The sequence below is a fragment of the Zeus faber genome, assembly GCF_960531495.2.
Source record: "Zeus faber genome assembly, chromosome: 4".
In the NCBI taxonomy this organism is placed as follows: Eukaryota; Metazoa; Chordata; class Actinopteri; order Zeiformes; family Zeidae; genus Zeus; species Zeus faber.
The window spans coordinates 11,129,010-11,156,985 of NC_137191.1; the positions used below are offsets into that span (position 1 = coordinate 11,129,010).

Sequence of the window (27,976 nt, forward strand, 5' to 3'; positions counted from 1 at the left end):
CCGGTCACTTCTGTCATCAAGTGGCATGATGACAGGTTTATGGTTGATAGTAGTTTATGGCTGGCTGAACACACTTTACAGACCACAACTCCAGTATCTCCTACCGCCCCACAAGATCTCTCACCCCTTATCTCGAAATAAGATATATATATATATATTTTTTTTAGATAAGAGGATTCTCACTGCCACATAAGTGACTGAAAAGAAAAAAAAAAACAAATTAGAAGAAGACATTACACCGTTGTTGTTTACGGTCATCAATCAAGACAGCAACTGGATTTTTTTTTTTTAACCTTTATTTCTTGTGCAGGTGTTTCCACAATAAGTAGATAAAAATGGTGACATGTAAACATCAATTGATTACAAGCAAGAAGTAAGAAACTGGAAAATGTATTGCTTTACTTTTTGTCGGCCTGGAGATATTTCTGCCATATTGCTGTTAAACATTTGATGTTATTACAGCTGAACTAATGTAATATAAAAAGGTACAAGGTCTTAAATATGGTGCAGAATTTAGAAAAAAAAAAAAAAAGGTAGCAACATTTTGTTAGTATTGCAAGACTTGTCTAAATCGTAAGTGTTTTAGAAATGCTTATTTCTTTAAAGACTTTTTTGATGGCTTCACAGTCCAAATAGTGGACGTCAATGAGCAGTAGTGGTTGCAGCAGTTACAGCTGTCAATCATGTTATTTTAAACACCGTACATTTTGTCCAGACACGTCAACACGTGTGCACATGCATCGTCCAAACATCAGCATTGTTGTGAAGCAGTTAAGGATATAAAATATATATTTTGTCATATCCAATCTGTTTAACAGCTTCAACACTGTTAAAAAAAACAACAACAACAACAACTAACAGCAGTCACAGGCAACAAGACTAAAAATAACAGAAAGGGATCTGTAGATTCACATGACTCCTTTTCTTTTTTTTAATTTTTTTTTTTTTTTTTTACATTCTTAACTGACTTCAAGAAACGCCCGGCTTCGCTGGCAGGGTATCGGGTATCGAAGGCATGTAATTAGATGCACCTATGTGTGGGTAAAAAAACAAAAAAACCCATTCAGATCAGTCATTCAGTGCAGTACAAAAACAATGTGGAAATAACCGCAAATCACACAAATCATCGGAAGGCACCGAAGCCCTCCCCTAAATGATGATCCTAACTCCTTTTGTTTGTTTTTGAATAAAGTAAAAAGTGCTCTGGAAAAGAAAAAAAAAAAAAAAAAAAAATTTAATGTAAAAATACACATTACAAAGTGATATGAAAGACCAAGATACAATAACCAGGATTCGATGTTGGCATTTTCTTATCTCTTTGGTAACACTGCAGTGTGACTACTCGGCGGATTTGGTTCCGTTGTAGTCGGCTTGAGAGTCGGCCTCCTCCTCGTCGTCATCCACCACTCCCCTGCGGCTGGTGCTCCCTCCCCCCATGCGCCTCGGCGTGCTGCTGAAGGAGGGCTCATTTCCACGCCTAAAATCACACACCATAAAGGAAATCGTCGTCACTGCACAGGCAAAAAAACAAAACGCATCGCAAATTGTGAGTCTGGTTGACTTTTGATGGGGTGATTCACACCATGAGGAGAACACAGCTTGATTTTGAAACGGACATGTTGTGATGTTGTTGCAGGGTTAAGCACGGCGGTTAACACGTGGAACTCATTTGACTCCTGGCCTGGAGGAATGAGTTTGGTTTAAGGCGACTAAACCAAGCAGGGCTGGGTATCGATAGGATTTCACTGATTCCAATGCCATTTTCATCGTATTTCTTTTTTTAAATGTTATTTTTACTGGTCTAAATCTTTATTGATTCCCTCAGCGATGACAGGGCTGATAACACAATTTACAGTTTTTGGTCGAGGCATCCTCAAATTTTCCAAAATGTTCAATGTCGTGTGGAATGGACAGACGTTATATTTGGTATCTGTGTCTTCCCTGAATTGATATTTTTCTTGCAATAGTTAAAATTTTTCCACTAATTGTGTGTTAATTGTGATTCCTCTAAAGAGAACCTGCTGTTCTCATTGCTCACTTCCCCTCCTTTTAACATACCACATCAGCGCCCTAGACACCAAATTACGAGTAAAAAAAAAAAAAAAAGCTGTCGCGTAGCCGTTCAATATCACGATCCGGTCAAGATCGACAAGCGGAATCCTTTCAGCGGTGTGGCATTGATTCCGGTGAATTCGGCAATTCGGAACTGATGCAGGTACCGCCGGTACCGACTCTCAATACCCAGCTCTAAAAACCGATAAGCACTGAGAAAAATATGGTTGTCAGTCAGGATAGCGAGTGTAAAGTGCTTCCTATTAAAGCACATTCTTTCGTTCGCTGATAGTTGGAGGAACCATATTTCCCTCTGTTAGGCTTAGAAAAATCATGGAATCAAGAGAGTGAAAAGGGGGGGGGGGGGATGAGGGGTTAAATGGTGATGTGACTTCTAGGTGCAGAGGTACCTGCTGTTTTACTCCTTGGGTTCTGGATTGCCTCTGCAATAGAGATGGACATTGATGTTTTCCCCGTGCTCAGAGAGGTCACTCATGCTCGATTAAATGTTGAAATGTGCCTTTGCGCCTTTTCCTTTGGGTCAAATAAAACTTTTTTTTTTCTCAAACGACTGTAAGAGGTTATTTTTTTGCAAACCATATTGAAATGCGGGAGCATCGCCTTCGGCCCAACGGACGTGGAGGATATTTACACACATGCGCGTTGGGCGCCAGAGGAAAGAACCGACCTCAAAATATTTATCTCTCCACCGTTGGGAGGCGGCCTCTCGCAGTCGATACAAAAGTTTATCTCCGTCCGAGGTGACGGAGAAAGACAGAATATTACCTGAGTTTGCTCTTCAGCGAGTTGACCTCGCGGCTCATGGCGTCGTTGGCCTCTGTGGCCTCGTCGAGCTCGCGCTGCAGCTTCCTGCGGGCGGCCATGGCGCGCTGGGACTCCTCCTCCGACTCCTCCAGCTGCCGCTTCAGCTGCTTCATGCGCACGTTGGCCTTGTCCGCCTGCGGGGCGGCGAGAGGGGGAAGCGTGAGCTCTTGCGGTTCTTTTCCGCCCCGTACACAGCGGTAAATAACCCCCCTCTGCGTAATACCTGGTCCTTGTACTGCTCGGCCTGCTTCCTCTCGTCTTCCACCTGGATCACCAGGTCCTTCAGCTTCTTGTCCTTCTGACGTATGTTCTTGGCGCTCGCCTGCTTATCCCTAGAAGTGCAGGCGAGACGTCGAGTGTTTCATTCTACGCAGACTGCCATTAAGGGAAACGTACATGATGCCTTCGTACGCTGTCGGATTGGAGCACCGCCGTTTTTTAACCATCTGCACATTCCGCTAACCCTCTGGACGGCATGCAGTATCGGCGAGGCTCTCACCTGTTCTCCTGCTCCAGCTGCTCCTCCAGCTGCGCCACCTTGGCCTCCAGGGCAGTGATGGAGGACTTGAACTTGGATTTCACCTGGTTCTCCATCTCCTGCAGCTTGGTCTTCAGCTCCTTATTCTGACGCTCCATCTGCTGCCGGGCGCTCTCATTCTTCTGGGAGGTGCTACGCTCTGTCTGCAGCTCGTTGTTCAGCTGGTCCACCTGCAGAGGGAAGTTGTTGATGTTGATGACATCATCGAGACTTTATCAAATTTGATTCCTCGAACCGTGGGAGTTCCAGGTTCGTCACCTGCTGTGTGCTCTTCCTCAGTCGGTCATTGAGGATCTCCATGTTGCTCTGCTCCTCCTCGAGCTCCTCTTCCAGCTGGGAAATCTTTGCTTCCAGGCGACGCTTCTCATCAGACAGGGCCGACCTGCGTGGGAGCATGACGGAATTTTTTTGTTTTCCTTCCCCTGTTGGAACTAGTGGCTGTGGCTTTGCTGTAATCATTGGGTAAAGCTTGACTCACTTTCCAGAGGAGTTACTGGCAAGTTCGTCGGACAGCTCATCCCTCTCAGCTTCTGCCTGCTTCTTGGCCCGCTCTGCAGCAGCGAGTTCCTACAATTCCATTTAAAATTTTGGCCGTTAAAGCAAAGTTGTTGTTTTAGATTATATTTTTTATTTTCTTCACTGTAACCTGCTACATCACCTCCTGTAGCTGCATGAGCTCAGCCTCCAGACTCTTGGCCTTTCTGTCGCTCTCCTTGGCGGTAGTCAGCACCTCCTCCCTGGCTGCACGGGCATCCTCCAGCTCCCGCTGGAAGTCCTTCATCTGACCCTGGTGAAGAACAGGGAGAGAGACCAGTTTATTGTACAAATTAAAATCATATGGTATATAGGCATAGGTATAGGTATTTTCTTGGCTAATGCTGTTGGCGGGATATTATTTGCACATGTTTTTTACCTGTAACTTGCGGAGCTGCTTGATGGCCTCATCTCGTCCTTTGTTGGCGGTCTCAATCTGTCCTTCCAGGTCCTTCATGTCTCCCTCCAGCTTCTTCTTGGCTGCTGCTGCAGTGGCTCTCTGCTTACGCTCGTCCTCCAACTCCGTCTCCAATTCACGCACCTGAGGTCGATTGGGCACACACAGTTAGCTTTGGAATACGCACCTCGGGCATTGACCTGCGATGTATCGAAATCAAAGTATGAGCTTTCGCCGAGAGAAATGGCTGAAAGGTGACTTCCGTGACATCTCTGGTCGTTGTTTGCTACCTGCTTGACAAGCTGCCTCTTCTTCTCCTCTCCCATCTCGTCGCGTCCCTGAAGGTCCCTGTCAAACTGGGCCTTGAGGGCCTGCATGTTGACCTCCAGACGCAGCTTGGCGTCCTCAGCAGCCTGCAGCTCGTCTTCCAGCTCCTCCAGCTGGGTCTTCATCTCCTCCACCTGAGCCTCCAGCCCTCGCTTGGACTTCTCCAGCTCATGGACCTGAGGCAGATGGAGTACAGAGCAGCTGTATAAGTTACTCATTACTGGTTTAATAATGGACGGTTATCTTGCATCCGGTTGAAAACGGTCAGACTATCATCTTGGGGTCAGGGCTTTTAACAGCTTCAAATTAATTTGTGTTGTAAGGCGTATTTAGGTCTAAAATGGGTCAAAAGCTGATTTCACAACTAGGGATATTGCTCTCAGGGTTTTGAAGTACTGATGTGTGACTTCTCTTTTGTTTAAACCTTACAAATGATATAAATGTTTTGAAATGCAATAGGTTAAATATGCCACCAAATAAGAGACTAAAGCACTTACATTCTTGCCAACATCGTCCTTGGAGCTGACCAGATCCTCCATTTCCATCCTCAGGGCTTTGTTCGCTCTCTCCAACTCCTCCCTTGAATCCTGGGCCTCTTCCAGAGCTCTCGCCAGGGACAGAGCTTTGGTCTCTTTCTCCCTGGCCTCAGCCTCAGCGCGGTCCCTTTCGTCAGCGTATTTACTGGAGATGCTCTTCTCCTCAGCCAGCATCTAGATGAGAGGGACAACGGAGACCCCAATGCATGAATATCAAACTAATATCACATTTTCTGGTTCATAGAATAAAGTGGATATTAATTATGTCCAAAGGGGCCAACGGTTGTGTGGCTAACTTACCTGGTCAAACTTCTTCTGCTTCTTCTCCAGATTGGACACATTCTGCCTCTGGTTGTCCAGGTCCATCAAAATATCTTCCAGCTCCTGCTGCAGCCGGTTCTTGGTCTTCTCCATTTTTTCATAGGCGGAGGCCTTCTCCTCAAACTGAGTGTTAGCAGACTCCAAATCCCTCTGCAGACGTTTCTTGCCTTCCTCCAGCAGCTCAATGTTGCCGGACATTTCCTCAAGTTTCTTCTTGGAGTCTGACAGCTGGAGACAGGGGGAGAGGGGAACCTCTAAGTCGGTTGTTCATTTTTCTCAGCATCACTGTTTCATTGCTTCTTCAGTAATCCCTAGAGAACATCTAGTCCTCTGAACCTATTGAGCCCTTGTGTGACCTCTGACCTGAAGGTTGAGGGTCGAGACGTGTCTTTCCACGTTCCTTTTGGCTTCTATCTCCTCTTCGAGCTGTTCCTGAAGGCTGCTCTTGTCGTCTTCGGCCTGCCGCAGCTTTGTGGAGAACTGCAGCTTCTGCCGTGTCTCCTCGGCCAGGAGCTCCTGTAGATGCACACCGGGTCAAAGGTCAATGATTCCAACGTACTACCAAGGGTGAGGGTAGGAGACGGTAAATAGTCCATCCATGAATTTCACTCTTATTTCGACTTGTTTCAAATACCTGTGCGTCTTGGACTTGGGAGGTGAGACTCGAAACATCTTTGCTCAATTTGATGTTCTTGCCTTCTGCTTCGTTGAGAATGTTGGTCACACTCTCCAGTTCAATCTGCATGGAGACAAATAGAAAGGCTAGGTTTTTAAGCCAGAAAAAAAAATGCATTGACACACATTCGTGGCCACAGTACTTTGTGGCGTCTCGAGCAATTCGCGCGTGCATATTTTTATTTTTTTTATCAGAACGGACGGAGTCATCGTTTCCTGACCGTGATCTTTGAGCAGCGCTCTCCCAGCTCTGCCTTCTGCTTCTCGCTGTCAGTGAAGCGGGACTGCAGGTCGTTCAGCTGGCCTTCCACCTTCTTCCTCTTGTACTCCACGTCTTGCTTGGCCTGAGTCAGCGTGCGCACCTCCACCGTCAACTCGGACGTCTCCTTCTCCAGGGCCTGCTTCGCCTTTTCCAAGTTGGACTTCACCTGAAGGGGAGGGGAACATAGCGAACGACGCGACAACAACGTGCCAACAACAACGCCCCTCTGGTTAGCAGCCCCGTTTGAGGATGATAATTATTCGAGTGTTTTGGGTAGGTTTTGATATGGTGGATGCCTACGCGTTTGGACTGCTCCAGCTGCTCGGTGAGCTCCTCCACAGCCTGTGTCTGCTTCTGTCTCATTTCCTGGACCTGGGCCTCGTGGGTCCGGTTCTCCTCGTCCATGGCCCTCTTCAGAAGGGTCACCTCCTGTTCTCGCTTGGCTCTGCATGGAGGACAGGGTTTGATGGTGGTGTAATACTTTATTATACGCCGTTATACATTAACTTTATTAAGACCCATGCATTGCATCTGTATCCGGTTAAAATGTAAAAAGAAATACACATGACATGGCTTTAACTCAAAATGTATTCCCCTCTTGGTGAATTCACCTCAGCTCCTGCTGAGTGGCAGTGCTGTCCAGCGTGTCCTCCAGCTCGGACTTGAGAGCCTCCAGCTCCTCTCCGAGGTCCCTCTTGGTCTTCTCTGCTTTGTTCCTGGCAGCCCGCTCAGAGTCCAGGTCCTCCTGCAGGTCCGAGATATGTCCCTCCAGCTCCCTGATCTTCTTAAGAGCATTGTTCTTCTGCGCCATCTCATCCTCAAGCCTGGAGAGGAGAAAAACAAAGTGATGTCATATCGAGGGAAGGCCACTCCGCTTCTGGGAGCCAAATTACTACCTCGATTGGCTTTTGGTTTCAGAAGATTAATGTTCGGGCTGTGGATTTCAATGTAAAATGCGGAGCCCTTTGAAAACGTACTGTGATTAAGGCATATATGACTGAACGTGACTCAACTATTTGAGACATCCAGAGTCAGGCCTTACCTGGCCAAAGCATTCTGTAGCTCTTCCTCCTTCTTGGCGAGCTGTGCTTTGAGCTCAGCGATCTGAGCCAGTAGGTCAGCGATCTGCTCCTGAAGGTCATTAGACTCTGCCTCCAGCTTACGCTTTGCCTTGTCCAGCTCCTGGCGGCCCTTCTCCTCCTTCTTCAAGCGGACTACAAGGAGTGACACATAGCGTTCACGTATTCAACTTACATTACATTTTTTTTTAAAAAGACAAGATTAAGTGACTTAAAGATATGTCTTTCTTTTAAATATTGATTGAAAAAAAGATGCATATCTGGGCTGCAGAGAGTGTTTCGTTTTCTAAATGCATTTTCATGGATTTACCCTCAAGTTCAGAAATCATGGACTCGTGTTTATTCTTGAGCTTGGTTAGGTTTTTAGATTTTTCTTCTTCCTCCGCCAGGTTGGTACTGAAGTCTGCTATCCGCTCCTCCATGAGCTTCCTCTCCTGTTTATCAAACGCAACAAAAATGAGCAATAGTAATTCCTTGGTTGGAAATGATCAACTTCTTTCAATCACAGAGGCTCTTGTGTGTGTTATGTGTTATAGAAACGATTTCTCATCGACGTGAATTTTCCTTCACCTTAACAATTCAGAGCAGGAATAATAACAAAAATAATAATATGATATTTTGTACGTTAGATGGCTCTTCCTGAAACCCTTTCTGACCTCGGCTGTTTGCCAGCATGTACCTTCAGCAGCTTGTTGTTCTGATCCTCCATCACTAGTACGTCGTCCTCCAGCTTCTTGATCTTGCCCTCGCAGGTAACCTTCTCCAGCTGCAACTTCTGACGGGCGTCCTCCTCTTCTTCTAGGTGCTCCTCCAAATCCTAAAATGATGTGTTTTTTTGGGGGTTTTTTTCAGCTGCAAATTTTATTCCATTTTGTGGATGTAGATAACTAAATGAAAGAGCAGACAATTATAAATAGCCCCTTCAACCTCATTGATAAATGAAGAAAGAAGCCAGACCTGCATCTGCTGTTGCATCTTTTTCTTCTCCACCAGCAGGCCCTGAGCGCGGTCCTCCTCTTCCTCCAGCCGGGCTTCCATCTCGTGGAGGATCTCCTCCAGCTCCTGCTTTTTAGCGCCCAGACGTACCCTCATCTCCTCCGCCTCAGCGTAAAGCTCCGTCTCGGCCTGAAGCTGCTCCTGCAGCGTATTTCTCTCCTCCAAAAGCTGCGGGAGGAGGAAGGAGAGGAGAGGGCTCAAACGAGAAACAAGGTTGTTCCGCATTTATTCGTACCGAATGATTGATTCCTGTATGATGCTTTTTTGAGGACTCGTTTGATTGCATTTAAATACCAGTGAAAGGAAGTAAAGACAGTAGGAGCGGATGGGTTTATATCACTGTCGAGGATTTTTTTTCCTGTTACCGTTGTGTGTTTCAAAGTGATCTCCTTCAGCTCAGATTCAAACTTCACAGCCACTTCTTTGGCTCGGTTCAATTCCTCGTCCTTCAGACCCATCTCCTCCTCCTGACGGGTCACCTGGAGCAGAGGCTTGACCTGTAGACGAGCAACACATTTTAAATGGATTCAAGGAAATATCTTAGTGTTGACTTAACAGATTTTAATATTATTAAATTGTAATAATATTATATTATATTATATTACATAATATTACATTATATTATAATTAAGTATATAAGGAAAGAAATATGATTGCGGTGTGATTTTAAATGTATACATGTGCATTATGTTATGTTATGTGTATTATATAACCTTGGTAAAGAGTCTCCACCACTGCCAGTTTCTGAGTTTGAGGTAGGCAGCACAGTTTCTCTGGATCACCTTCATGGCCATGAGCTGCTGTTGCCTCTTGGCGAAAGCCCTGTGAAAATAATGGGGATATGACGGGTAAGACCCAGCTAATAAAAATCCCTTCTGAAAAATCGAAAAAAATCCTTCAGAAAAAAAATAATCTGCATTTTAATTGGCATTTTGCCGCTTCAAGAGAAGCGGCAAAATGCCTTTAAAAACCTCAACATATTAATATAAGTGTTGAGCCATTTGAGGAGAAGCAGCGTTGACGCACTTTCGAGCCAGGTAGCCTCTGGCCTGTGACTGGAAGGCGATGATGACCACGGTGATCTTCAAGTCTCTCTCCTCCTCCAGCTGGGCCAGCACCCCCGTCCTGAAGAAGATTTTACTTTGTCCAATCCTGTACAGGTTGGGGTCCAGGTCCAGATGCTTGATCTACGCGGACAGGGAATGAATCATAAAACACTGGTGAGTTGGCGGCTCCAATAGCGTGTTTTTAAACAGAGCGCGCAGGAAATGCTGTGAATGCACCGATCAAAAGACATTCGTTTACCATGAGGCAGCAGGCCTGTTTGCCATCCATGAAACCTTTCGGGATAGCATTTGCAGCCAGGATCTCATAACTGCGAAGGGAAGGAACGATAGCACATATGGTCCGTATAAGGGGAGGAAAGAATACATAAATATCTTCCAGTCCCTTGCCACCGTATGCCATCAAGTCAGATCAGGGCCCGCTCACCGCTGGCGGAACTCCTGGAACACGATTCTGTTGGGGAATCCCTGTCGACAGATACGGATTCCCTCCAGCACGCCGTTACACCTCAGCTGCTCCAGCACCAGATTGGCGTCCAGCTTCCCCGCCTGAAGACACCGGGATTTCAATACAAATGTATAATCTATCTAAGCCATTCAGCGCCATGACAACTAGTTTGAAAATTAAAAAAAAAAAAGTAAAAGAAACATATTGATAACATTAATCATAAATAAGCTTGAGGCAAAGGTTGTCAAAAAGACTGAGAAGACTGACAAGTTGTTTACAAACACAACAGATACGTCTCCCAAACACATTTCACTGAAATCATAACGTAAATGCAGTGCATGGCGGCAGCGTCCCGCTCTTTACCCTCTTCTCGTGGTTGGGGATGATGCACCGAACGAAGTTGGGCTGGGTGTTGTGCAGGGTGGTCATCAGTTTGGCCAGAGACTCCTTGTAGAGCTGTCCCACGGTGCGGAACATTCCCTTCTTGGTCTTGGAGCCACTCGGCATGGAGCTGTCCGACATCTTTGCGATGGTCTCAAGGCCCACGACTCTGTCAGCTGTGACACGCGACATATGGATCGGTCCAGATTCAGCATGGAAGGGCTAACGATAGCAAACGATAACAAAGGCACCTCTACAACAGAGGTGTTCGTCAAAAACTATCGCCGCTATTTAGCGGCTGTGGGACATGTGAAGTGGATGCAGAAAGCGGCAGAGTCAAGGTATCGCACCGTCTTTCCAGAGGTCCTGCACGAACGGGCTGGAGGAGTTGTTCAGGAGGGTTGTCACGTTGTCGTTCAGGGGGTCCATGTTCTTCGTCAGCCAGGCTGTGGCGTTGTAATCCACCTGCAGTCAAACACGACACACACCCCCGCTTGCACTTACAGTAAACGTGTTTAAAACCTCTGAACAAGAAATACTCGAGAGACGTCACGTCGCCACGTACCTTCCCAGCGTAGTGGAGCACGGAAAACTCAGTCTTGTCCTTGAGCTGCTTGGGCTTGGCGAATTTGATGTGGTTGCCCTGCGTGTTCATCAGCTTCTCCACGAAGGAGACGTCTGTGGCCTTGGGGAACCAGCACTCTTCGTCCAGCAGGGCAAGGATGCCCGGAGGGTTGTTCTGCAGAGAGACAGTTATGACGAGGCGAGACAGCCGGTTTACCACGTCCGGTGTTTGCGCACACTCTCAGCTGCCTGCGAAAACTCACCGGCCTCTCGATGAGCTCGATGCAGGGCTGGAGGTCGAGTCCAAAGTCGATGAAGTTCCACTCGATGCCCTCCCTCTGGTACTCCTCCTGCTCCAGGATGAACATGGTGTGGTTGAAGAGCTGCTGCAGCTTCTCGTTGGTGTAGTTGATGCAGAGCTGCTCGAAGGAGTTGTCCTGCGGGGTGGCGGAAGGGGACAGGGGGGGCAGAATGTGAGCGATTATATCGACCGCGAGGCTACAAAATTACAAGACAACACATTATTTCCGATCGGGACCCTTACCTCAAAGATCTCAAAGCCGGCGATGTCTAGGATTCCCAGGAAGGAGGCTCCCTGCCGCTTGGTCTTGTCCAAGGCCTTGTTGACCCGACCCAGGATCCAGCGGAAAAGCCGCTCAAACATGGCCTTGGCCAGAGCCTCGGTGGCAAAGTCAGCCTGATGAAGAGCACACACACACACACATACACTTAATTTTCCTATTCCAACTGTCAAATAAACAAAGATGCATTAACGCCCCCCCGCGGTAGGAAAACGGGAAAAAATCGGTTGAGAAAATGGATGGATGAATTAAAGAAATGATAAATGAATGGACGTCATTCCACCTGTTCTTTAGTCTGAGCCTTCTGCACCACCTCTCTGCCGACTTTGATTCTGGGCGTGAGGATGGCTCGGGTGAAGTCCGTCACGTTGATGCCCTGCAGGTGGCACACCTTCTGAGCCGCTGCGGAAGGAGGGATCGGGAGGCGTTAGATATCGAAAAATTCATTCTAAACTTTAAAGCCCGCCGACGTGTCGCTTGTTTATCGCCATGGCGGCAGGTGTCTCACCTGTGTTGTCTGGCATGGTGGCCTGCTCCTGGTTCCTCTCCTTTTTGAACTCGATGTTTCCCAGCTGCATCACGGCGGAGCAGACCTTCAGGATACCTGGAACAAAGCACGGCCGCTTTCAGAGAAGAGCAAGAGCTGGACATCCGGTGACACCTTCACCGGCATTACGCGGGGGTTAAAAGCCGATGCAAGACTTGGCTGAGATCCAGCCTGGACTAAAAAAGGTGAAAGGTAATTGCCGGCACCTATTCTCTCCTCCTCGGTGATGCCCATGATCTTCATGGCCTCCATGGTCTCTTCGTACATCTCATCGTCCTGTTGCGCGGGGATCTGGACGTGGCCGGCGACCAGGAAGCGGTAGTTGCTGAAGCTTTCCAGCAGAAGTTCCTCTGGCGACACAAGAATGGAGAATCCTGTTAATAATATCCGTGGCTCTGGTCGGTCTGCACGTACAGTACTCATCTCCCAGGTGTCGGATACGCCACCCGTGAGATGATTTGTAAACCAATCACGGATCGCCCCGCGCGTCAGCTGTGCTCCACCTTACCGCGAACCTTGTCCTTGGCCCCGGCGATCATGTAGTAGAAGATGTGGAAGGCTCTTTCTGTCTTGGCCTGTCTGATGCAGCGAGACTTCTCCAGCAGGTCTGATATCATGAGGCTGTTAAGGGTTAAAATTGACGGTGGCCGGAAGACGGGAGGTCAGCGGGAGCCATGCCAGCATCCATCATCATGACAACCAGCACTCATCTCACCCTCTCTATTCCGCCTCGCCCTCCATAATCTCTGCTGTACAAAGCGTGAAGGCGACACTATCGTGGGGTGATGGGATTAAGGGTGTGATCAATCACTGAAGGAAATTGTGTAATTTGATGTCATTTTGGGTCCGGGTCTGATAATGTACGATCGATTCTGTCAGGATACAAGTCTCGATGTTGGCTCCAACGATGTAGCCGGTCACGTCAAAGTTAATACGTATAAATTTACCCTGTGGAAGCAAGGAGACAGGGGTAGACAAATTATTTTTTCCACGTGACATTCACGCAGAATAATTATGTATTTTAAACAGAGACACATCTACAGAAGTATGGGGGAATGTAGAGGTACACAAGTAAAACATACACTACTTCCCTTCCACTTGTACATTTTTAATGACTCACAAATCGAGAGGAATTGTCATTTTTGATGGTCTTGGCATTTCCAAAAGCCTCCAGAATGGGGTTTGCCTGCAGGAGCTGCTTCTCCAGCTCCCCCTAGTGGAGATAGAGGTATACACAGAAATAGAATTATAAAAAAAAAAAAAAAAAAAAAAAGGTGAATTCCTGAGACTGACAGGGAGTTTTGGTTTGATGAGCAGGAAAAAAAAGTCAACCAGTGGCCGAAAACAACAGGATCTTCTAAGAAAATTTCAAAGACATCCATTGATTCCTACGATACTGAACTGTTCTATTAGCTGGTAAAGTCCTACATCGAGCCACAAAAGGAAGTTATAACTGCTCCACTAATCCCCTAATCTCCTTTGAGATTCCATAGTAAATTATGTATTTAAGGCGCATGTACTAACAAGGCGACTTAATTCACTACCAATTTCAATCCAGTCGAGACAAAAAGAGACCTATCATTAAAAAGAACAAAGCCCAGGCCGGAAAAAGGGGAGAGCGGAGAGGAAGTGTTTTCTAACCATTTTGTCGCTCAGTTCCTTCCATTGAATTCCTTTGAATCCATTACGGTGCACGCGTTCAAACAACTCAGCGCCGTGGACACTGGTATGGAAATGTGTTTTTGTTTGCAGCGTGACTGCACAGCGAACTGACGCTCAGTAACCGGACCAGACGCTCCTTCACTCGGCGTCGAGCTAATCCCGCTGATCAAAGCTCCCCTCGCGTTGGCCGAGCTCCGAGGTCAGACGCGGCCAAGCTCCAAGGTCAGACGCGGCCGAGCTCCCCCTCAAATACGCTCCCTCGCCGTAAAAAATAAAAAAAAAAGAGCGTGACTGGTTGGTTTTTGTGCCGTGTTATCACACTGATTGTCGGACGGGCGCCTCAGCCGTCCGCCCAGGCCCTGTCAGCCGGCGGGATTCTCTAAAGCTGGATTTTGGCCGTTTGGCCGATGAGTTGGTTTGATTTTAATAGTCGAAAGAAGAAGGTACAGACCAGCCGACAGAGTCAGAGTTGGCAAAGGACAGAGCAGCGTCTGGATTGCATCCGTCACTGGGAGAGAGAGAGAGAGAGAGAGAGAGAGAGAGAGAGAGATAAAGAAAGAAAGAAAGGAAGGAAAGCAATGAAAGCAAAAGCAACAGACGCAGGGAGAATAGAGCGCAGGAGAATCAACAACGGAAAATAATGTTTTTCTCCGTCACACGGTCGTTGGCACCTGAGCTGGCGTTTTTTGGACCGACAGATGGCATCGGGAGATCAGGCAAGGGGGCAGCGGCAAAGGAAAAACAAAGAGGGGGAAGAACGAGCTGAGATCGGAGATAAGGAAGGAAGGAAGAGTGGAGGGGGACGAAAATTGTCCAAAGCGTTATCTCTGTCGGAATTGTTCAATGAGAGAGAGAGGGAGAGAGAGAGAGAGAGAGATGGAGAGAAAGAGAGATAGAGAGGGAGGGAGGTGAGAGAGAGAGAGAGACAGAGAGAGAGAGAGAGAGAGAAAGAGAGATAGAGAGGGAGAGAGAGGGAGAGAAAGAGATAGATAGAGAGAGGGAGAGAGAGAAGGAAGGAGCGAGAGGGAGGGAGAGAGAGAGAGAGAGGGAAAGAGGGAGAGGGAGAGGAGGGAGGGAGAGAGAGGGGGAGAGGGAGAGAGCGGGAGGGAGGGAGAGAGAGAGAGAGAGAGAGAGATGGAGAGAAAGAGAGATAGAGGTAGGGAGAGGGAGAGAGAGGGAGAGAGAGAGAGAGAGAGAGAAAGAGAAAGAGAGAGGGAGAGAGAGAGAAGGAGCGAGCGAGAGGGAGGGAGAGAGAGCGAGAGAGAGAGGGAGAGAGAGCAGGAGGGAGAGAGAGAGAGGGAGAGCGAGCGAGAGAGAGAGAGAGAGAAAGGGAGAGAGAGCGAGAGGGAGCGAGAGAGAGCGCAAGAGAGCGAGAGAGGGAGAGAGCCAGAGAGAGAGAGAGAGAGAGATGGGGGTTAATGGCTACGGCCGAACTCTACTTTGACCCCGGGAACTGAATCCTTCATAAACCCAAGTCCTTTGACCCGACGGATGGAAGGCCAAACCGTCGTCTACATCGAGGAGTCGGAACGGCGACCTTAGTCAGAACGCCCTATGAAAAGCTTGTAGAAGAGAACGCAACTGGGGGTCGAGGGTCAGAAGTGTTAGGGGTGGTTCAGGGCGCAGGTAAGGGGTACGGGGTCACATGGACAGGTGCCTCCAAACTCCACACTGTGCAATAGGTCTCACTCGACTCTATTCGGGGGGGGGGGGGGGGGGGGGGGGGGTAGACACGGAACGATGTTGGTTGATAGAGAGGGAGAAGTGGAGGGGTTTGGGCATGCTCACACCGTGACGGACCCTTTCACTGCCAGAGAGGCTGCGACCTCCTCTCGGTGGCAGTGAAAGGGTGCTTCCAGACAGGTAAAAACTTAAAAAAAAGGGCAAAATAAACAAACAAAAAAAAAACATAAATCAAAAAAAAACAGCCGCACCCCACAACATCAGTATGCCGCGACATACTGGATCAAAGGATTCACAGGTATGTTAAGTGACTGCGATTGTGTTATTATAAATGATCGTCATGCAGTCGAAAAATAAAAAAAATAAAAAATCCCCCCCCGAGGGAGAGCACTCATGTGCAAGTCAAACCCGGAGGGGAGAACTGGCTACTACGAAGAAAAAAAACAAACTGTGTGTTTGGTATTAAGAGAGGGGATACTACACAGAGAATAGCCTGGCTGTGTCACAAAATGAATGAAAACGGGGAATTCATTTCGCACCAGTCAGAACATCTCGCATGCGTCGTTCATTGTTTAAGTCCAAGTAATGAACACACACACACACACACACACAAACACCACACAAAAAAAAAACACTCCGGGCATTCCCCTTTACTCACGTAGGCAAACTGTGCTCCTGACTGTTGCTATTTGGAGGGAAATGGCAGTACAGAGTTAAACTGGGGAGGGGAAGGAGGCGGGGGTCACTTTTTCGACAAAGGCGGTCAACTCGCCCACGAGAAGTGGGGGGGAGCGTCTTAAAAGGAATCCCGTCCTTTTGACGCGCGACGCGGATACTTACAGCGCTGGTGTCCTTCTTGCCTTTGTGCGAGGAGGCCACCACTGCCAGATACTGAATGACCTTTTTGGTGTTCTCTGTCTTGCCTGCTCCGGACTCCCCGCTGGAGATAACGTCGAGAGAGAGAGAGAGAGAGAGAGAGAGAGAGAGAGAGAGAGAGAGAGAGAGAGAGAGAGAGAGAGAGAGAGAGAGAGAGAGAGCAGTTGTTTTACCACACGGCTTTGAAAATCCAGTTACCAAAATGGAATATACTTGGAGGGGACCTGCTATGCTTTCCCTTATTTTCTTTATAATGTCACGGTGTGGGATGTTCATATTAGGCGTGGCCAGAGTGTCAAACAATGAGCTAAACGAATAACAAAGCAATCGCTGTGAACAAAACGCTCCGGCTTCCCACCGCTCCGAGCGCTCCGGTTCCAACGTTTTGTTTTTTTTCTACTCCCTGCACGAGCGACGACGTCAGCTCGTCACAAATTTCTTTATATGGACATCTGCGCCGTCCGATCGGCTGTGCGTTTCTCCAAGCAAAACAAATTAAAATGGTGTTTTTATTGTACATGTATTTATTTTGTTTTCCGATATTTACACGACACAAAAAAATCCCGGAGCGTCGTCCGTGTCTCCCACAAGCCTGGAGTACGGCAACCGAAGTCGGCAGGCACTTTTAAATGAGGCCTCGTAGATCTAATACGAGTGACGATTCAGCAGCCGGATTTGCTTATTTCTCTCCTCAAATCTGTTCAGAAACCGATCTCGGTGGACTGTTGAGGCGAAGTCGGTGCTGTTTACGGAGTACAGAGAATGAAACCCGGAAGCCAAGCTCAAACGCCATTGGCTCACAAAGCTAGGGGCCTCGGGAGGGTGGCTCCACCCACTGAAAGAGCCCGTTTTCAGACAGGGTGAAGCGGACGCATGTTAGAACGGCTAGGATGCACCATCTGAGTGGTATTTTCAGCAAAAGAACTTCAAAAACATGTTTTGGGGATAGACCATAATAGGTCCTCTTTAAGTAAGTACAGACAGTTTAAAAATGTACTTAAGTACAGTAATGAAGTGCTTTTTCTTTCTTTTGAGTATTCCTTGCTCATCGCAACAACAAAAAGAACAAACACTCCTAAAACAACTACTCCTAAACTACAGTTACATTTCAATATTACTTACTTGCAACTCGCAAACCCTGAAGGTAAATAGCCAAATCGCTGCAATCCTTTCGGCATGAGAATATAATTCTGACTTCTTCAAACAGGAGCGGGAACATTTTCAATGCTGTATTTGAAGGCTTTAATCTTAAACACGTACACAGGCAATGATGAACAATCCCAGACATAACCCACTCCCACACACACACACACACACACACACGCGTACACACGCACACACACACGCACACACACAACACAACTCCATAAAAGGAAACCTGTGTGGGATCCACCAGGGCTCTGTCCTCGGCCTTGGCAGCTCTACGTGGAATCTAGTTCTTGTCTACTCTGTCCAGGCCTGGAATGGACGTGCGTCAATATTAGAATGCTGCATGTCCATAAATTAAAAATATTGGCATTTACATGCCTTTGTGCGATACCGCGTGCAATTGCAGGAGCGTATTTATGGTCAGTCAGCGGACGCTTTGTTTTATCTCAATGCATGGTACTGACCTGCACAGGGTCAGATAACAGAACTCTCATCCCCACATCTCTCAAGAGAATGCACTCCTACTCGAACGTCCCGTGGGTGCGTGCTCTGAAAAAACCTCCGCCTTTAACACAACTATGCAAGGGGGATTTCTCAGTTAAAATACTGGAACATTCCAAATCACCGGCAGGGATGGAGCCGGCTCTTGATCGGCGCTCGTCCACAACATCCTCCAACGTCACGACTAAACATGTTTATTCCATCAGGGATTTTTTTTAATTTTTATTACTTTTTTTTTTACACGCTGAGGGTTTAAGGAAACTGGTGACCCTGTTCAAATAAAAAAGCCCAAATCCCGAGAATGGATTCAGTCGACGGAAAACGACTGTGTTTCCCATGGTGAATTGTTTGTTCTGTGGTGAGAAGCCAGAAAAAGGATGTGTTGGTGTGATTACCCAAATAAGATACAAGACTGCAACCAATGTTGTGACCAAAGAAATATGTGACGGAACTTGCAGGACTTAGAATGTAGGACATTTTATGTTAAATTAAAAACTTTATTTGATTTCACTGTGAACAGTAGCGAACCCATGTGTGGGTTAAGAACTGCAAAAGCCCAGTTGTTTAAATGTTCTTACACACACACACACACACACACACACAGGAGGATAATGTCATACATGACATTCCATGTACTTCACCAGAAACATTTCTACCATATATGGCTCCAAAAGCACAGCCCAACCTCTGTTAAAACACAAATAATTTAAGTTGCTTGGAGAAGCAGCCTGTCAGGGAGGCAGAGTTCACCTCTGTTGTCTTCCAAAAGCTAAACGAAGCCTCTCCAAGATTTATTAAATATTTTGCCTACGCGGTATGCTTGCACGGTCCACAGGCCAAACCGGGAATACACAACATCACACACGGAAACAAAGACACAACGACACTTCCTCTGAAGCAAGCGCTCGGTTTCTGGGGAAGTGGTCTGGTCTGAAATCAGAGGATGGCATCACCGGGTTTGGAACAGATCTCAAAGTAGATCATTCACTTCCTTTACTGGGAATACTGGGCAGATAGACACCGTGCCTTTGGATTTAATCAAAGATGCGTGCGAGCTTGGTGCAATGAAGAAAAGCGATTTCTCAATTTTTAACTTTGTGAAAGAATTTGTAAAAAACATAACTCTTAGGTTTTGACAAATGAAAAGCAAGTTTTTAAAGTGAAATCAATGATTATTTTGTTCCACTCCCACTGATCAGCGAATTAACTTCACCGTTGTTAGTTTGTCTATTTCTTTGTCTATATATTGTTCTCTCCTTCCATCCAACACATATTTAGAAATAAGCGACTGTCTGCCGTAGTTTGTGTAAATTCGACACAGGCCACCGCTCGGGGGTCTGATCGTCGGACGAGGAGACGCCGTTTTCCGCCGGGAGTCTAACCCCGGGGTCCCAAAATCTCAGTAATCAACTCGCAACAAGCAAAAGCAATAAATAACTAATCTAGCTCTCCCATCGGGACGCAGGGCACACTTCCTGTCTGCGGGGAGTGCGAGCACGAAGCCCCCCCCGGCCTGGTGGGAGAGCGTTCCCACTGCCACGCCGGCTCCTTCGCCAGCATGTCAGAGCCACGCACACCACAACACCGGTGCCTGGTGCCAGTGCTCGTCTGCCGGTAGGGGCTGGTTGACATGATCCGCAATGCTGTGTCGTTTAATTTATCCGTGTGTTTACACGGGCGCTATGTCGCCGTTGCCCCCGCCCCCACGCGGCCCCTTTCATTCTAGCGTTCTGAAATGTTAAATATAGAAGAAAAACCCGATGGCGGCTTCGGTCACAGACACGTGTTGACTTACGTGCAAAGAATGGACTGGTCCTCGCGGTCTGTGGGGACAAAGAAACCAAGTTGGTTAGTGAGTGAGTTAAGTAATGTTAGATTGTGTTATTTAGTTACAACAGAAATGTGTGTAAGACATATGCATTATATACTGTATCAATATCAACATTTGCAAAAAAATGAAATTCTTCATGAACTCCACCGGGTACGGGATGTGTTGCAGAATGGATGTTCGTTATTGCATCCAGCACATTGGTCCCTGTTACCCCGGGGAGCCCGAATGTGTGAACCTCTCTTCGATGCACTTCATTGCATTTTTCTATTCTCGTCTGAAAAGTAATAGAAAAATATGTTTTCCCACGGAGTTTCCCGTGCCGTCACGATACCTGCATTCCTTACATTACGTCTCCTTCCAAATTCAACCGTGAAATTAAACTCCCCGCGGGGAAAAAACGGTGAGTCATGATATCGATTCCACCAAACTGAGGTCTGGGCTCCGCAGAGAAAAACACCCCTAGCCCCATGTAGGGCCATTTCACAGCGACCATCACCTCCATCAGTCCCGTGCACGCCAACACGGGGTGAGCCTGAGGTGCGCCTTTCATTACACTATCATCAAAGTGATCACTATCATTAAAGTGATGATGTGAACCCCTTCATCATGGCGTTTACATCATTCTACAGAGAGAGAGAGAGGGAGAGAGACATTCAATACAGCAAGAACTGATCCAAAAGTAATACTGGCACACAGACCACCACCATGGCAAAAAAGAACAACTAGCCCCCGTTAGGGCAGGGGGCCTTGTCGGAGTGCGAGGCAGAGACCTTGGGTCCAGGTCGTCTCTGGGGAGTTTTATTCACTTAACACGAAGCGATAGAAGCCTGGTTCTGCAGGTTTACGGTACGCAGAGGGAGGGCACACCCTCGGCGGTAAAACCAGCGTGGAGGCTGCTCCGACACTTGGCAGGAGGAGTGGCTCTCCTTCGGTTTGATTTCCGTACACTCACAAAATGTTTCCTGCTGCCTCTCTTCACTTCCTAATTAAGGCCGGTGGGGAGAGACAGAGAGAGAGAGAGAGAGAGAGAGAGAGAGGGTGAGCGAAGGGGCGGGGGGGGGGCGGGGGGGTCAGATGCTTTCAAAATCGTTGGAAAATAAATTATCCAATTCATTTCCAAAACACTGATATCAAGGGCATTCCGGCGCCAAAAAAACAGCTGCAAGAATTTCTTCCAAAAAGTGGAGGGGAGATTCTGCCCAAATAAGTTTCTCTCCGACTGCAGACGCTCTCGCAAATATTGCAAATATTCTCTTGTGTTTTTTGTTTTTGTTTTGTTTTTTTTGTCCTCGTCTTTATTTATTCATTCAAGTAAATCACAACAGTTGACTTAAAAGACGTATGCGGTCGCCCAGTCCCGCAAATAATATTTCCGGGATCATGGATGAATCCGTCTCGGCGCAAACCGACGCACGGCGGCCGTAAGGTTCCCACCGGAGAGAGGAATACCCAGAGCCCCGGGGTTTTTCAACACTATTTACAGTCCACTTCAAACATCCTTACAGAGTCAATGCTCTCCTTCTTGTGTACCAAATGACATGGTATTTATACACAAAACCAATCCCCAAACATAATAATTTCCTGTGTTAAACAACTGGATCGGGCTCGGTCTGGAGGTCAGGGAAGCGCATTCTGGAGCGCATTCGACAGCGTAAAGGGAAGCCCTCAGTGAATTGAATTATCACTTCAGCTCCATCGTTATCCATGGAAGCATCTCCATGGACATCATCAGGTAGCTTTGCTATGTCGCGCCTACTTCCTGTTCACATGATGGATCAGGAGCCGTCGGACTGGATCCCTGCCTGGGATCATTTCGACCACACACACACACACACACACACACACATACACACACGCCGTTTTCAGCTGAAGAAGCACCTGCGACTCCATGTTCTCACATGGGGACCTATTCCATCGCAGACGCACGTATGAAAAAGTTGCTCAGATTAAATATGATGAGTGGAAAACGTAATGACGAGCACTTCATTGAGCTATAAAAACAGAACTGAAATGCAATGTGAAGGGACGTGAATTCATAGTTAAATGGCCTTCGCACACCATCGCACAGAAATCTAAATAGCGCTTACTAAGCGGTTATGTAATTGCAGTTTGCATGCAAGGGTCTTTTGACCGTAGCCAGCGGTCCTCAAAAAAGAGATGTGAGGCTACTTTATCATCGTATCAAATTTTATTATGGAGACTGATTCATAGTGTTTGTGTAACAGTCTCTCAACGCCGTCAATCTCACATGTTAGCGTGTGGTTAGGGTTGAGTTAAACGGCAACAACAGCACACTTCTTCTTCTGTGGTTAAAGACGCGCTTTGCAGACAGGCCTGCAGCGAAAACAGCAACAGTACTGAATATATAATGACAGTACGCTTTGATTGATGGTCCTCAGTTTTGATTTTAGGTCAATTGAATGTCTGTTATTTCACAATGAAATCAAATCCTTCAACTCCTTGGCTACTTGCTTATTATTAAGACCAAGAGAAAAAGAAAATTAGAGGTTAGACAGTGGAGGTGGGGGGGTGGGGGGGTGGGGGGGGGGGGGTAAACAGGAAATGTCTTTCTGTCTTCAATCCGTCTCTCAATCCAGATGTCAACTCCTCTGAGAGAATAACCCCAAAAAGCCCTCTGGAAGACGCGGGTTCAAGTGGGTATGACCTCTGGAGCCACGAGAAACAACTTCAGTGGGAGAGCTGCCACAGCCAAGTCTGAACCCAGAGCCATTTACTGTAAGCACGGCACGCCATCGTCACCTCCATAACACGCTGCTTCCCAAACTGGCCTAGGAGACCGTGCCGGGGGTCCGCTAGAACCGGGCACATTCATATTTACCTGTAAATTTCCAGTAAATGGCACGAACGTTGCTGGACAAGTTACATACTTTATATTGAGATAATATTGTCAGTTAAAGTCAATGAGCATTGGCTCTGTAAAATAATGTACACTGTACATTATTTTACTCAGTACTCAGCCAAACCTCCGCCAAATTGTGGCCCTATAATCCTATAATCACCTGCAGTGCGAACACGACCAACCAGCCGGGCGTCCACATCCTCACACAGACAGGCTGCCAGCGCAGTTTATCGATCACACAACTCTTTAATCTGTCGGGGAGCATTCCAACACAGGAATAATGACTTGGAATAGTTTGCATGGCGCGGCCAGCCAGCCGTGTACAGGCAACACTTCACCTGGAAGGATTTTATCTGTATGTTCTTCCCGACTCGAAACCTGTTTTGAATCGGTCATTCAAAACGCGCCATCCACCGACTACTTTTCGCGTATTTGACCTTCTTCTGGGGGTAAAAAAAAATAATAATAATAAATTACGTGCTAAATCTAAAAGCTTGAGCGGCGTTAGAAGGCTTACCTTGCATCATGTTTCTGTAGGCGTTGTCGGTGATGGAGTAGATGTGCGGCGGGACCTCGTGCCTTTTCTTCCCCTTGTACATGTCGACGATCTTCTCTGAATAGATGGGGAGCATTTTGTAGGGGTTCACCACCACGCAGAACAGGCCCGAGTATGTCTAGGGGAGGGAAGGCGGCGGTGAGAAAGAAGCGTGTTGTAAGACCTCAAGCGTCAGGGACGTCGGCTTGAATCGCCCCGGCCGGAGCCGCGCGGCGCACGTTTTCGCCCCCGGCGTCACTTACGTATATGAGTCCGGAGAAGTAGCGCTCGCGGATGTTGTGCAGCACCGAGGCCTCGTTCAGGCAGGTGAGCTCGGCCATGTCCTCCACCTTGCTGAACTTGGGCGGGTTCATCTTTTGGATGTCGTCCTTGTTGACGGTCACCTTCTTGCCGTTGTCGGCCAGCTCCACCAGCACCTCGTCGCCGTGCTCCTCCTTGATGCTGGCCGCCTCGAAGCCGTGCTTCTCCGAGGGGATCCACACCAGCTTCTTGGCCGACCAGTCGGCCTGCGCCACAGGGCTGTTGATGAAGTCCTTGTCCACGTACAGGAACTTCTCATCATCACTGGGGGCCTTCCTGGACATTTTGGCGTAAAGTTGGGGGGCCGACTGTTGGCAAGAACAAAATGAATGGGGAAAAGTGAAATGGTTTGTGATCGAATGGGAAATAAACAAATAGATGGAGGACGGGGGGGAGAGAAAGAAAAGACGAATGCATGCAGGACTGATGGATGGAACGAAAAAGGTCATAAAAAAAAATGCTATTTAAGAATGCCTTTTCATCTTCAAGACCCAGGAAATGCCATCAGGAAAAAACATGGCAATGAAAACTGAGCACAGCTTGAGGAATCTATACCAGAATTTCTTATCAACAAGTACAGTCGAGGTAAATAAATCATTGGGACAGATTTAGGCTGCTCCAGATACCAGCGTGCGGTCGTAGCCACTTCAGAAAAAGCCCGGATCTCCGCCTCTCTACCAAGCCGATCGTTTCCAAGCGCAGACTCGTCAGCCTAATCATAATTTGACTGATTCGAGACACTGGTTTCAATGCGGCCCCACGCGATGGACGTAGGCAGCGTCCCACTGTTCGCTGTGCCGTGCCAAAATTACATCTGCCTCCAATCTGCTGACACACATGACACGCCAAGCTCTGGGGAAAACCGGAAAATGACACACGTCGACCATCGTGTCGACGGCTTAGCTTCACAGGGGCAGGGGCAGCGACTGTGACGTCATCCGGCAACGGAAAGAGTTCTTCTCGCTGACCCCTCGTGGCTTTCACATACACATACACACCCACACCCACGGGGGAGACACACTAACTAGTAACTCTTTAAGTCAGATCGTTGCTGGGAATCGGGTTTTAGTTAATCCCCAACGTAATGATAAGACCGTTTTTTTTTTGCAGCACAATTAAAAACAAAACATCACCAGAGCATCCCTGTTGATCATCCACTGAAAAGGTTGGGGTTATTCATTGCTCAAAGAACATTTTTTTTTTTTTTAATGTGTCTGCTTCAGTCTCTTCTCTCTCTCTCTCTCTCTCTCTCTCTCGCTCGCTCTCTCCCTCGCTCGCTCTCTCTCTCGCTCTCTCTCTCGGCTGCGGGGCTCCAGTCCCGTGCTGTAATGACCATATATGGGCCCCTTCTCTGAAGCACGACTCTTTTTTCTGCGGACCTAAACAGTGAAGCAAGTGAACTTCCAAACAAAGCCCATATAGGGAATAGTATGTCTCCCGCTAGCACCGCCGTTTACTCGAAATTATACCAGGGAGGCACGGAGCCTAATGGAGGCCCGGGCTTTATTGCTCATGCTTCGTATCGGCCCCAAGGCGTCTTACACTCTCGCTGAGGTACACATAATCCATCATGGAGGCGTACCTGGGCAACGGTAATAGTGGGAGTGGTACCTGTGGGCAGTGCTGTGAATTTCTGTGCTGCCATAGTACGGGTCACTGACTGACATGCTTCATGTATAATAACCGAGCGATTATTTGAACACGGTAGCATTACACAATTGTAACATCAACGTATGAAATCCTACACTTCCTGTATTGGATGAATGAAGTCTCCTTGGGTCCCACACTGATCTGCACCGGCCCGGATAGTCTCTACGAGAGTGCACCGCTTCTCAAGCCAGGCCTCCGTGTCCGCCTTATAGAGTAGCACGCTGCTTGGATGAGTGGGAACTATGCAAAACAGCCACTGGCCCTCCTGGGAAACATTGTCAGCGCTGCCCCGGGGGACCCACCCAGGCAAATCACACCGAATCTGTAAGGCCGGGGAAATACGATTCTCATCAGAGACACAACTCACAGCGGGACAAAACCTGAAATCTATTTGTTAAAGGCCGCAAAACCCAGCAGTAACACAGGACTCACAGCTGTAAGCCCACTTCTAAGAGGGGATGAGGCAGCTGATGCTTTGATGATCCAACAATTTCCTGAGGATAATCATACTTTTCCTGACACTCCCCTGAGCGGCGAATCAGGGCCCTTCCTCTCCTGGCATTTAACTCTCCTCACCAGTCTGCCCAGTACCTTTTACCCCCCCCCCCCCCCCACACACACACACACACCCTCCTTCCTCTGTTGTGTCAACACAGTGTGTTTCTGAGGAAAGCTGTATGAGTGGAGGGATGACAGGGTCACCGACACAGTCTGTGGACTGAGCCTTTAATGATAACACAACATGTGGCTCAGGGCCCTCCAACATTATGATGCAAAGGACAATAATAATACTAATAATACTAATAATTATACTTATAATTCTACCACCGCTAATAATAATAATAATAACAATAATAAATAAATAAATAAATAAATAAATAAATAAATAAATAAATAAATAAATAAATAAATAGATAAATAGATAAATAGATAAATAGATAAATAAATAAATAATAATGATTTTAGCACAAAAATCTAAAATACAACTGCAAATACATATTAATGTCAATGTTTTCTTGTCACCATAAAATGCAAGCTAGACAAAATCAATGTTTGAACAGTCATTGAGTAAGTCAATTAAATTGAACATCCTGTGGCCTCGCACAAATGCACTGGCCCGCTAAGCTTAATGTAAACCAATAAGGCAACATAATTATTGATGTTAGTCCAATAAATCCTCTTTCGTCATTAGATATCTCAAAGCTCCCTGAATACACAATACCAAAGCTGCTTGGAACACAACAACACAAGTCCCTGTCGTATCCAATATCCAATATCCATATTGAGTGGAAATCTTGAGTGACTTTCTATTTTTAAAGTGTACAGGATGACCTCTGGTCCTGTGAAAGACTGTATTTCCTCTGCTTCCTGAGTGATCCCTTAACATATTTCCTACTGGGATGTAGCTTATAAACTCTGGCACTTAAGGATTTGTCTATAAATATGCAAGATTAAAGATCTTTTTTCATCTGAAAAACGGAACAATCACCAAACAACATCTGATTCTCAGATGCACTATAAGGAAAAGATAAACTCCCGCTCGGACAACACATACATATAATAATCGGTCGTCCATTCAAACACATTTAAGATACCGACTGTTGACAGTGTGAAGAGTGATAGATTGGGCAACAGACGTAAAAGGTGAACACAGAACTCCTGGAGAACAGGTCACGGTGTATTTTCCATTATTTCATTAACGGGACGATAGAAATGGTCACAGATGACAGTCCGTTGTGTCTCTTCTTGAAAAGACCACCGGGCAAATTTGACAGACGGGACAAAGGTATCTGAACAGCCGTGAGCCACATAAACCCAAACCAATTTCCTTTTTTTACGAGGTTTTCACCTTTTCATGAATTTATAAAAAAAACTGAACTTCAGGGAACCACAAAGCTTCAAAGTAAAGACAAAATATAGCACACTTATTTTTAAAGCTTAAAATACAATTGTATATCACTTTTTCCATGTATACTGTATGTATATGGTATATACGTATTATTTCACGGACATTGATTCCTTGGTAACAGTTGGAGGCAGTTCCTCCCTGTGTCTCCGGCACTGACAGCTACAGCAATGCAACTCATTTAGGAAAACAGGAAACTCATATTTAGTGCCAAGTCTATTGCTCTGCTCTATCAATTGCAGACAGTTCCTATTCGTAGAATGACAGGAAACAGAACATCTCAAAAGAAATGAACAGATCTTTCAATTTTGATAATAAAGTGTTCTTAGACTCAATTAAATGATAGGAGGTAACTTAAAGGTAGAATATTTAAAAAATATATATATATTTATGCAAACAAACATTTACTGTGGTAAATGTCGTACTTATATGTATATCTTTGTTTCAAAATAATATTACGTCTCCTAATAAATAATAAAATAAGAATAAAACGTGTTAAAAAAAAAAAAATACACATTTTTTTCAATAAATAAATGCGCCGGACATTGTGATAGATGGGGAACATTAACCCTTTCACCTCCGGTTAAGTTTGTCGGACGTCAGGAGACAAGTGCAGCGCAGCGTCATCACACACGCACGCACGCACGCACACACGCGGAGACAGGATCAATACTCACATGTGTGATGAAGTGCTGATCGGGGGAATTCGTAAGGTTGTTTTTTGTTGTTTGTTTTTTTTTTGTTTTTTTTTGGAGAGTTGCGGCTTGGAGTCTCCGACGTTACGAGGTACTCCCAAAACCAACAGTCCACATTGCAGCGGCGAGTCGTAGAATTTAAAGTGGCTCCGTGGGGAAGGGTGGAGCCGCACACGGAGC

At 46.8% G+C, this 27,976-nt stretch overlaps 1 protein-coding gene across 3 annotated transcripts; it reads right to left on the bottom strand.

The window, feature by feature from the left end:
* Positions 1-290: 290 nt before the first annotated feature.
* myh11a (myosin, heavy chain 11a, smooth muscle) lies at positions 291-27,919 on the bottom strand. 3 transcript variants are annotated; one of them, XM_079999112.1, is made up of 43 exons: positions 27,779-27,919; positions 23,488-23,853; positions 23,207-23,363; positions 19,794-19,821; positions 16,313-16,412; positions 16,131-16,157; positions 13,248-13,340; positions 13,012-13,075; positions 12,636-12,734; positions 12,334-12,477; positions 12,089-12,184; positions 11,864-11,982; positions 11,544-11,696; positions 11,263-11,436; positions 11,001-11,174; positions 10,786-10,900; positions 10,418-10,611; positions 10,034-10,155; positions 9,848-9,917; positions 9,569-9,729; positions 9,256-9,364; positions 8,908-9,039; positions 8,504-8,710; positions 8,226-8,363; positions 7,857-7,980; positions 7,510-7,681; positions 7,079-7,291; positions 6,768-6,912; positions 6,427-6,633; positions 6,165-6,269; positions 5,894-6,046; positions 5,510-5,758; positions 5,171-5,383; positions 4,637-4,849; positions 4,329-4,490; positions 4,074-4,202; positions 3,894-3,982; positions 3,674-3,797; positions 3,377-3,585; positions 3,101-3,209; positions 2,839-3,011; positions 2,463-2,495; positions 1,339-1,477 (listed from the first exon to the last, which is right to left on the bottom strand). In XM_079999112.1, the coding sequence occupies exons 2-42, from the start codon at positions 23,827-23,829 to the stop codon at positions 2,471-2,473; spliced, it is 5,832 nt and encodes a 1,943-aa protein (XP_079855238.1). In that variant the 5' UTR covers positions 23,830-23,853; positions 27,779-27,919; the 3' UTR covers positions 1,339-1,477; positions 2,463-2,470. The 3 variants fall into 3 exon arrangements, with proteins under 3 accessions (XP_079855236.1, XP_079855237.1, XP_079855238.1); XM_079999110.1 differs by lacking the exon at positions 2,463-2,495 and having other exon boundaries at positions 291-1,477; XM_079999111.1 differs by lacking the exons at positions 2,463-2,495; positions 16,131-16,157 and having other exon boundaries at positions 291-1,477.
* Positions 27,920-27,976: the final 57 nt, after the last annotated feature.